This window comes from Rhinolophus hipposideros (assembly GCF_964194185.1).
Source record: "Rhinolophus hipposideros genome assembly, chromosome: 12".
Classification (NCBI taxonomy): domain Eukaryota; kingdom Metazoa; phylum Chordata; class Mammalia; order Chiroptera; family Rhinolophidae; genus Rhinolophus; species Rhinolophus hipposideros.
The window spans coordinates 59,122,139-59,134,185 of NC_138058.1; the positions used below are offsets into that span (position 1 = coordinate 59,122,139).

General features: G+C 35.3%; 1 protein-coding gene across 2 annotated transcripts in view; it reads right to left on the reverse strand.

The window, feature by feature from the left end:
• Positions 1-12,047, reverse strand: part of BABAM2 (BRISC and BRCA1 A complex member 2) — a 375,203-nt gene that overhangs the window by 326,789 nt on the left and 36,367 nt on the right. For both annotated transcript variants that reach the window (XM_081069729.1, XM_081069730.1), the window contains one exon: positions 9,999-10,075. In XM_081069729.1, the coding sequence (XP_080925855.1) occupies positions 9,999-10,075 (77 nt within the window). The remainder of the gene's footprint in view (positions 1-9,998; positions 10,076-12,047) is intronic.

The following is a 12,047-nucleotide window of genomic DNA, read 5'->3' on the forward strand; positions in this document are numbered from 1 at the left end:
GAAAGAAGCAAAATTTTCTTTTCGCAAACAAAGTGCTTGTTTTGAAGAAAATACCTAAGTAATCTACAAAAAAGTTACTAGAACTAATAAGTGGATAGCATATAACGTCAATATTACCAAAATCAATTATATTTCAATAGATTAGCAGCAGAGAGTTAGGAAAAGAAAGTTCAACAAAATACATTTATACTATAAATTAGCATAAAAAATACGAAATATCCAGAGGTAAATTTAACAAAATTGGTGCCTGTTCACTAAAAACTATAAAATATTGAAAGAAATTAAAGAAGACCTAAATAAATGAAGGGGTTATCATTTTCATCTATTGGAAGACTCGATGTTATTAAGATGTTAATTCTCCACAAATTGACCTCCAGATTCAATACAATCCCAGTAGGATTTTTGTAGACATTTGCCAAGCTGATTCTAAAATTTCTATGGAAATATGAAAAACCTAGACTAGCCAAAACAAGTTTCAAAAAGAGGTTGTTGAGAACTCATAGACACAGGCAACAGTTTAGTAGTAACCAGAGGGTAAGGAGGGTGGGGGGAGGGAGATGAGGGTAAGGGGGTTCAAATATATGGTGATGGAAGGAGAACTGACTCTGGGTGGTGAACACACAATGGGACTTATTAGATGATGTAATACAGAATTGTACACCTGAAATCTATGTAATTTCACTAAGAATTGTCACCCTAATAAATTTTTTTAAAAAAGAGGTTGTTGGATTTAACACTACCTGATTTAAAGACTTACTACGAGTATAACGCTGTAATAAAGGCAGTGTTGTATTCATGTAAAAATAGACATATCAGTGGAATACAATGTAAAATCCAGGAAATGGTTAACTACCCACACTTAAATGGTTAATTTATCTATGCTCAAAGTTAACTCAAAATGGATCACAAATCAACATGTCAAAGCTAAAAATATAAAACTTCTAAGAAAAAATCTTTAAGATCTTCAAGTAGTCAAAGATTTCTTAAAGAAGAAGCCAAATACATAAACAATAAAAGAAAAATTGTTAAATTGGACTTCATCAATATTAAAAACTTCTGCTCTTTTCTTAATGAAAGATATCATTAAGAAAACAAAAAGGAAAGCCACAGACTGGAAGAAAATATTGACAAACTGACAACTTCTTTCTATGCTATATAAAGAACACTTATAACTCAACAAAAAGACTAACAATCCAATCAAAACACTGAGCAAAAGATTTGAACAGATACTTCACAACAAAAGATATACTAATAGCCAATAAACACATAAAAATGAAAGTTAAAACCACAATGAGCTATTATACGACGACGACGACGACACATCCACTGGAATGGATATAATTTAAAAGACCAATAATACCAAATGTTGGCAAGAATACATAATAAAAAAAAAAAGAATACATAATAACTAGATTGCTCATAAATTGCTAGTAGAAATATAAACTAGTACAGCCACTTTGGGAAACAGGTTAACAATTACATACTTGTAAAGTTAAACATAACACAGCTATCCTACTCCTAGGTATTTACTCAAAAATGTAATAGCAACTTTATTTAAATAGCCAAAAACTGGAAACAACTCAAATGTCCTTTAACAGACGAATGAATTAAAACACCGTGGTCTACCCGTACAATGCTATACCAGTCAGCAATAAAAGGAAAAAATTACTGATATAAGGAATAATATGGATGAATCTCAAAAACATGCTGGATGAAAGAAGCCATACACCAAAACGACAGAGTGTATGATTCCCTTTATACGAAAGTCTAAAACAGGAAAAACTTTTATAACTTCAGAGAGAAGATAAGTTTCAGGGTTTGGGGGGATGGTGGTAGAAGGGACTGACTTGTGGAGGGAAGGAAAAGTTCTACATTTTGGGGTAATGAAAATGTTCTATATTTTGACTGTGGTGTAGTTACATAGGTGTTTACAACTGCCAAAATGTATGTAACTGTACACATTTTAAAACTGGTATATTTTATTGTATGTAAATTATACCTCAATAAAGTTAATATAAAAAGCAGGATATAAATTTATATCTCACAGTTACTGTGTGATTAAATGAGATCATGTATAAAATAAACCTCTATAAAATAAATGCTCAGTAAACTGGTAATCATCAGTCATTTTAAATAAATTATAATCAGCATCAAACCCAGATTTTATATATACGTACATATATATATACATATATATATATAACTATAACTAAGCTGACTTTACAAATTTAAGTCAATAATATTAATTGCTATTGTTTTCTAACATTCCATGAATTCCAAGAAAATAAAATATTCTGAAATACCAGGACAAAGGACTCCTCGAAATCTAAGGGAGAGACAATGTCTAATCCACAAAATTAGCACTTCTTACTTGCCTTTCAATGAGCATTTTTAGAACATTCACTAAATCAAAGGTGACCTGCCTCCTTAATTAGCCTCTAAAAATACCTTGAGTGCTAGATAATAATCTTTAAGTAAATGAATCCTTTGAAAAGATAAAAATAAAGTAAAATTAACTATGCTACCAAGGAAAACTACAATGCCTCTCAGCGTGATGAAAATACTAAATCCATTCATATAGTGTCCAACTTTTTACTTAGCTTAACTGTTACAAGTCATAGTACAATGGTCAAGTCCTCCTTTCCTTGCAGGTGACCTTGGAGACTAGAGGAGTGTGGGCCAAGGAGCCTCCTGGAGAGCATGTCCATTAGAGGGGCAAATTTGAGTGCAAATGAAGAACCAAGATTGTCACAAAATGGTCAGGCTGTTTCAGTGTTTCCTTGGTCCATCCTACTGAAGCCAAAACGGGATGAACAAAAGCAGAAACAGAAAAGGCAGGGTATTTGAAAAGTAAGATGAGCAAATCACTTGTGCAGGTTTTTGATTTGGATTATTGTCAGTCACTAAATTACGAAAAGAAAGAGAAAAAGGGTTAAAGCAGAACAATTACTCGGTTAACATTTGCCAAACAAATTATTTATTTTAAACAATACAAGAAATTTTTCACAAAACAACACTGTCATCCCAACAAAATCACCAACAGCTATAGCCACAGCAACCGGCTTTTGGACCTATTGCCCAAAGTTCAAAATATAAGGGATAATAATAAACCAAAAAAAATGCAAAAATTCTTAGATAAGAGTAACTCAACTGAACTTTAATATCTCTTTCAGCTGGTGCCACAAACGTCACACCACCACTGCGACCTTCAGGTGTTGCCAGTTTGGTGTTGAGTGTATGTGACAGCCATCAGTGCCAAGCCCTGGAATGTCTCTACACAGAGCCACACAAGGAAGCTTTTAGGGGACAAAGAGCAGGGAAAAAAGGGCATTTTGAGTTTACTATGGTGATTGGCTAAGACAAAGGAATACGTAACAGACGTGAGATGCCAGGAGCACTGTGTTAACGCACACATGCACGCACACAGCAGCCAAAACACTTGAGATAGGATCAGAAATGAAGTTGCTGTCAAGATTCAGTAAAGCTTCAGTAAATAAGTTCTGGAACCCTATTGGCAACATGTCTATAAAAATCTTTGTATGTGTTTGACCACTGTTAATTAAATGGTGCATTCCATTTACATAGCAGTTCTGAGCTTAGTTTCATTTTGTTGTAATCATTCTCCAAAAATAAAAATTTAAATTTAGTGATGTATTATATCAAAGCTTTGGAAATGAACAGCAATTTTACACTGCTCCTCTGAGAACATGGGAGAGAATATTATCCAAATCATAATCCTTTTTCTTTCTTTCAGTTTTTCCTCTGAACACAGGCTTTTCTTCCACAAAAGTCAACTTCAAAATCTTTGGAGATAATTTTTTGGCATAACTTCTTCACTCTTTCACAAATGGCTTTGAAATATTCATCATTCCTCTCAGATGATAAACAACGGTATTGCTTCTATTGTTAAAAGTAGAAAATGTCTATAGTATTATTTGGAAGCTCTTTAGAAGGAATTCCTGAGACAGTGTCACATAAATACCTCTCTGGCTGCCGAAGCCCATGCTGACCTTGGGCTAAACTGGCCTCCAATAACCAGGCTGATAAAACATGACCCAGGACTCTTGGCCATATGACTGGATCACGAGTGGGCACCCAGCCCAAACTGCCAATCAGACCCTCTCTCCCAGGAATTGAGATTCCAGACTATAGGCAGTTTCTGGGGGCCTTGAACTGAGTCACCACTTGAGGGGCTCAGGAAGCCATTTCAACTCTATGTGAGGAGAAACAGAGAAATCTTGGGGGAAAAAGAATAAAGCGGATATAATGACAACAGACTGTTGCAGGAGAAAGCCACAAACAAGGACACAGAGGCTGACTGGCTACTGTGGTGTCTTCCATCTTTGCAGTCCCTGGTCCCAGTGCCTATGAGTGGCTGTACTTCCCATCCTTGGGCACCATGGAATTCACTTAATTTCTTATAAAGACAAACAAACTCTTTAATTTATATTTGTGACGATGGGTTTCTTATAACCAAAGAGTCCCTGATTAAAGTAAATTGTTAGTATGAAAAACAGAAATTTTAAATAAAAGATCATTTCAAATCTGAAACCAACATTAGCAAACCATTTGATTTACCAGCCACAGACTTGCTTAACATAACTTATAATATTTCAATTATCTCTCTTTATAGTTACTTAAATAGTGCTATTCAATGAACTTGTGAAATTAAGAAGACTTCAGAATTCTGTCACTTTCTTATCAAACTTCATCATTGCCAGATCCAAAGAATGAACACGGTTCATTCATTCCACAAACACTTAGTGAGCCCTTCTAAATGTCAGGCAATACACTAGAGATTGGAAATAAAATAATGAGCAAAACAGTCTATTTCCTGCCCTAAATAAATAGGGTGTACACATGTACACGTACACACACACACACAAAACACACAATAATTTCTTCAAGAATTAAGTGCTATAGATCGTGACTAGGGTGGTAATTTTTACAAATATGCATTTATATGAGGTTCATTGATGTTCCTCTGTGAATTTTGCTATTAACTGGTAAACTTTTACTCATTTTAGTGATACCATCCAAGACCTTAACATGTATTTTACTTAAATCAACCTTGATCATTGAAGATTCACTTTTCCAATCCTCCTTAAGTACAGTTCTCTCTTCTACAATCATGAAATTCAAGGACTTCTCTTTAATTCAGATATCCTTTGATATTTTCCATAAGAATCTTATACAAATTGGCAACTCTTTCATTGCCCCAACACTGAAGAGTTGTCTCTTCACAATATCTTGTGAAGAGTCGTCTCCACAGAATGTCTCTTCACATTGCTGAGGAAACAATAATGTCATTCCTAATGTACCGTAATCTGGTCTTTTTCATTTCAATTATTTAATCTGGAATCAATACTTGTAGGAATCAATTCATAAATTCATGGGTAGAAATATGCCCTCTCTTTTGTCTTTCATTCTCATTAACTGCACAGAATTTCCTTTATTCACAAATGAAACATTTATAGAACTGTTTTCCAATATATAAAGTATTCTGAAATATAAAATTTAGTTACATGCTATTTTCATTAATCTGCTGTAGGAAGGCAGAGTAAAATTTATAAAGACAAAATTGATATAGACTCCAAATCCGCTAAGTACTGTATGTCTTTCCTGCTTTCTGAATTGTTAAGAGCAATGGTCCAATTATAAATTTCTTGTACAATAAATAACTTCTAAAAACTGAATTTCTGTTGGCAAAAGACTGACACAAGTAACAGAATGTCATTCTTTGTAACACTATAGTTCAACTGACAAAAATCTGAACACTAAGATTCATTAATTCGTACATGCATTCATTTCATTCCTTCAATACTTAATTGAATATCTTTACTATGCTAGAGACTGAAGATATAATTTAATTAAACAAAACAGTCTCCATCTCTAACTTCACTGGGCTTAAAGTTACAAAATAAAATTACTATAAGCTCCAAAGAGTTTGATTCAGCCTTGGTTAAAATTATAGTTTAAACCACACACCATAAGTTTTTAGTGGGATTTAATGAGAAACTTTAGATAAAGTTGTTTACTACAATCAATGAAAGACCACCCGCCCTTTAAATGATAGTGAAGAAACAGAAAAAACCCTAAACAACAAGAAAGTGAAGAGGAAGAAGAGAAAGTAGCAATCAATAGATGAGACATTTAAACCAATTCCTAGAAGGCAGAATGCAGACAGAAGAGCAGTACTTAATGAGAAAGCTCTGGCTAGGGTCACGTGAGGAAGAGGCTACAGACGAGGAGAAAGCCATCTGTCCTGGGAAAGCCACAAAAACTGGGGAGTCGTCTGGTGTAAGGAGAGGCAAAATTAGACATGGGCTAAGAACAGGGAGATTGATAACTAAAAGCTCCACAGGGAATAATCTATATATTGTCGATACAAGAAACATCAAAACCTATAGAAAATTTTTATGAGAATTCATTGGAGCCAAACTGACAACACACAGGTACGCTGAGGAGCAAGATCTCAAATGCTCCCGCAGAATAACAGTTTTACAGCTTTTATGCATTTGAAATTAAGGCGGGGACATAAGGAAGATGAGAGAAAGCAAGGTGGGGATTGAATTACAAAATAGTTAACAAGATTATGTACTCTCTTGAGGTATTTCAAAGGTGTGTTAACCTAGATTGAAAGAACAATGGACAGGCCTGGCTTATAACCTTTCACTAAAGAAGTTGTATGCCTGGAGCATGACCACCCACTGTGACCTGCCCAGTTAGGAATTTATGATGATAACCCTGTGGGGTTACTTTCCGCAGAACCCGTTTTTTCATCCAGAGTACCCAGTCCCCCACAAAATGGCATGGTGGCGAGATGTACATCCCCAGGGGAAAAACCGAGGGGCTAAAGGTGGTGTTCTCTAAAGAAATAGAAGAAACTATTTTGGGGAGAGTTACAACAGTTAACTCTAAAGTATGACACATAGGGGCTTCTCATAGTAACAGCTGGCCCACCATTACTCACCCGCTCAGTAAGCCTGGCCTATACAGAAGCCCCAGTCACAGTTTTATTGCCTGTCTTAGCTATAAACGGACAGCCAAAAACTACCTTTCATGTGAAGAAAGACTATAGAATAACGGAGGGGGGGGGTGGGGATGATAAACAAACAAAAATATCATCCCTAGGGGAAATTAAAATAATTCAGAAAACAAGAAAACTTGAAAAGAAAAAAAACCTCTATATCCTTTGAAAACTTTTAAGATACTGTATTCATAAAATAAGGACAAGATGTCATGAAAGAGAAACAGAGCGTAAGAGCAGGAAAAAGCTCTTAGAAATTAAGATACCTAATTATGACCAGGGTAATAAAAAGTTATCAGAAGGGTTACAAGAATGGTGGGAGGGTGGAGGGAGGAGTGGAATCCGAGCAAGTGATTGGAGACTATGTTCCAGCAAGATAAAGGGGCAACCTGTTTACCAAGATATGATTCTAGAAAACATAGAATTTTCAATACATAGATTCTACAAAACAAGGCCAAATACAAGAGAACAATAAACGTAAATCCCATAGTGGTAACTGCAGGAACAGGCCTGCAGAGCAATCACTCAAGCAATTTACAGACAAAGCACAGAAAACAACAGATTCAGAAGAGACAGTAAGTTAAAATCTTGACAATGCAGAAGAAAAAGAATAGCAAACAAAAGTTGGAAGATGAAGGAAGAGGAACGGAAGGAAGGGCAGGGGCTAATATGTTCATCTTACAAAGTGGGGAGCCAAAAGACACTACTATGGTTAATGGGAAACTAAATAAAAATATACTAAGTCTTCATAGTCACTGCACAGCGACTGTGCTTAAGAAAAGTGCCAACTCTTTACACAATAGACAAGATATGGAAACAACCGAAATGCCCATCGGTAGATGACTGGATTAAGAAGCTGTGGTACATTTATACAATGGAGTATTACGCAGCCATAAAGAAGAAAGAAATCTTATCATTTGCAGCAACATGGATGGATCTAGAGAACATTATGTTAAGTGAAATAAGTCAGAAAGAGAAAGACAAGTACCATATGATCTCACTTATATATGGAATCTAAAGAAAAGACTATGTGAATGAACTAATCAGAGACAGTTTTGGGGACGCAGAGAAAAAACCGAGAGTGGTTAGATGGGTGTGTGGGAGGGGGTTGGGGATAAGGGGAAAGGTGAAGGGATTTGGAAGCAGCTGGTAACCACAAGATGGCCTCAGGGTTTTTTTGAAAATTAATTTGGGGAAGGTATTCTATAATGTTGTAAAGATTTTGTTGGGTATCCGATGGACATGCGTCCTATTTGGGAGACCACCTCAGGGATACTGTGGATACCTGATCATGGCATTGTACACCAGAAGCTAAACATTAATGAATGCCAACTATAATTTTATATATATAATGTGATGGTTCAGTGTGAGGTCGGAGGGATAGTGGATGGGGGGGGGGTTCACAGTGTGAGGGATGTGGATGATGAACGTCTAAGTATTGCCTTGTTTTGTACACCTGAAACTAATAAACAAATAAATTAATTAAAAAAAAAAAAAAAGAAAAGAAAAGTGCCAACTGTGCGCTAGGCACTTACTAACAATGCTTATGGGCTGTTCCCTTAACTGTACAACGTAATGCTTAAAGTGATCTTTAAAAAAATGTTTTACAGCTACAGGGTAACCAACACAACAAACAGTGGTGATATAATTAAAGAGGAGGAGAAGAGAAAGATAAACGGTGCAATGAAAACAGCCTTACGCCTCATATATCAGAGCAGCAAGTCAAAAGATAATAATATGTACAATTGATAAGTCAAGAAACAGAAGCATAAGCATGTTATTTAGATACATGGATCATCCCCAGAAGAACTAAACACTGAAACAATATCTTAAAAATGTAAGTGGTTCCCTTAGGAAAAAGGTCTAGGATTGGGGAGAAACAGAACAGAGGACTACTGCTTTCAAATATAAAAAAAAATTTGAACTATTTATATTTTTAACCATGTGAATGATTTACTTTGATCATTTCTTTTAAATTAATTCTTTTTAAAATAGCAATCTAATCTGTCCTACGACCTCAAACAAGTGAAATTTTTTTTGTATTTCAATGGTTTCCAGAGAATGACCTAATGATGCAAGGTTAACAAGTCACCATGTCACAGATTTTTCACTTCATGTTGCATTTGGCAAATTAATATAAAGTAATTCTACAGAAAGTAAGATGTGACCCCCTCCTGGCATATGATGGTGAAACACACAGTCCACAGTTTGAAAGGTACTGTTTACTCATCTGTCATAGCTTTAATGTTCTTTATTCTTCTTTTTACAAATACAGAGACTTTAGTACTCTGTCCGTCACAAGTATAAGTTCAAGGGAGAAAATTCCTGATGAAATTATTGATATTAAATCACCAAAGCTATCATCATTTGCACATAGGCTAGAGCTTCAGCACTGATAATATGGCAGACCAAGGCTGACACAACCTAGAGAGAGGCTGTACATGGGCTAAGTCCAGAGGGAGGACTTGCATACTCTTTACTGAGGTCAAAGCAGCCCCCACACACATTTGGTTTGGCCTGCACAATGTGGGCGCCCAGTTTTTAATTTTGAAAAAGTGGTCAACATCTAAAACCGACAAGTCACATAAAAATTCAGATTTCCACCTTCTCTCAGTAAATCAGTAGAGGCAGTCCCTTGAGACAGGGTAGGTGTACCCCAATTTGCCACACGCCACCCACTTCCATCATTCATGTTACCAATCTGGCCCTTGTAGCTATTTGTATTTCTGACCTTTGCTATGAAAGAGATAACGTGTGTGCCTATTTGATCAGAACTTACTTAGTCCCTGCCAACTGACTTACTTTGAACAGAACTAGGATTGAAAGACAAAGTTTTAAAAAGTGGGGAATCCTAGTGATCAATATCTTAGGAAATAACACTAACAACCGGAAATAAAAACTAAAGCACAAAGCCTAATAATTAGCACTATAATCTACATTTTCAGTAAAATAGTCATTGTTTACTTACATTTTAATGTCTCTCCAGCATAAGGTATGTGCAATTTAAATCGGTCACAGTTGGGTCCAGGAGTCAATGACGTGCACCTTTAAAAAAATAAAAAAGATTAAAAAAAAAAAAAACCCATATGTTTATGATATTTACTAAAGTAAATAAACAGTGATCTCTACAGATGAAATATTATAACACTGGCTTATAGAACAAAATAGAAGCCCTTAATGGTCACGGAGGCCAAGAAAATAACACTTGCCCTGAAACAAATAATTCATTTATCTCACAGTAAAACTTACATGCCTTCTAACAACAAACACCAACACTGCTTCAACTATTTCTCTCAAAGAAGTGTATCCCTCTTTTAAAATAGGTACATCATCTGGGGCAGCCAAATGGCTCAGTTGGTTAGAGCACAAGCTCTCAACAACAAGGTTGCCAGTTCAATTCTTGCTGATGGGCCCTGCAAAAACACACGGTTCTCCAATTGGAGAAAAAAAAAAAAAAATCCTTTTAAAATAGGTATAGCATCCAAAAGAGGTCTGTGGTCTTTGACACCAAGAACTGTAAAACAAGAGAATTTTGTGGTCATATTTTAAATATAGACTCTTAGCTTTCACTCAGTACTAAAAAGAGCCCACTTTTGGCCTTTTTCCAGTACCAGATGGTTTTCTCTCTTTCCCTGAAGGTAAGGCACCTCCTCTAGATTTGGCACCCCACAGCTTACATCTGTAGGAGAGCATGATGTACTCAGTTTAAGATAAAATGCACATTTAAAAAGGGGTGAGTTAGTCACCTACGTCTCAACGGCTTGGTGTTGTTTTTTGTATCTATTACTTCACAACAATGTTCTTTGTTCTTTACACAGATTTACTTTACGAGATATCTTTCATGATCTTACAAGTCATAACTTCAACTGCATAACAGCAGTATTGGCTTCATAAATTTACAAAATATTCAATATGAAGATTGAGGAAGTTATGTGTCTTCACTTAGTTTTTAAAAAGTGAGGTTTTTAATTTATAAAGTAAAGCAAACAGGCTAATTTCCTTTCCTAATTCCAAACATTTCTGAAAAAAACATTGAAACATTTCTGAAAAAGAACCTACAAAAGTTCTTTAAGGAATGGGGAGCATTGTTGGAATAAATGTACAACTTCACCAAACAACCACTTTGAAGGGCAACAGTCATTTGACAATAAATTTGAGAAATGCTAACTCAAATAGTCTAACTCAGACCTCATAGTAGATCTACTATTTCTTTTTCTCAAAACTATTTGAATAGGAAAAAGAAAAGAACGAGACAAAAACTTTAACTCAGGTGTGTTTAACATAATTAACTAGATTGGTTTCTTCTTTATCTTTAGGGGCCAACAAAAAATACCAGTTTATAAACTACACAACAAAGTTGCACTAATCATTGCATACTAACATATTTTAATTTTTCACAGGCTTTAAGAACATTCTCCTTTACCTTTCACTATAAAATATTCTTCAGGGCACCTTTTACTAAGTAAAATATTTCCTTTATAATATAGTCTTTTCTCAGCACAGTGTTATTTGAAAACGCTTATGGAAAACACATAAATTATAGCGTTTAAAATGCAAAGTATAATCTACTGACAGAAATGACCCTACAAGCAACACTAAGATTTTTTTCTTACACTCAACCAACACTTTAAAATGATTAAAAACAAACAACAACAACAAAAAAACCACTATGACTCATAATCAAGTGTCTTGGGGCTCAAAGATCAAATTATCTATCTACGTATTATAGCTTAACGGCTGAAGTTATTAATAGTACAGGAAATCCTCAGGATTAATCTGATTCTAGTTTGTTTGAAGAAGGCTTCTTCAATGTGAAATTAGTTTCTAAACTGTTGCAGTCACTGCTAGGCCACATTTTATATGAGTTACTTTTAACTTTAACCAGGACTGGGAAAGTGTTTTTGGGCTGTGCCACTTCACCTTTCTCCCTTACTGTGAATGGCGGGTTACCTCAGGGTGTGAAAAAGTACATTTCTCCATCTGAGTGATTCATTCCCTGATTTTTTTTCACTTCGAT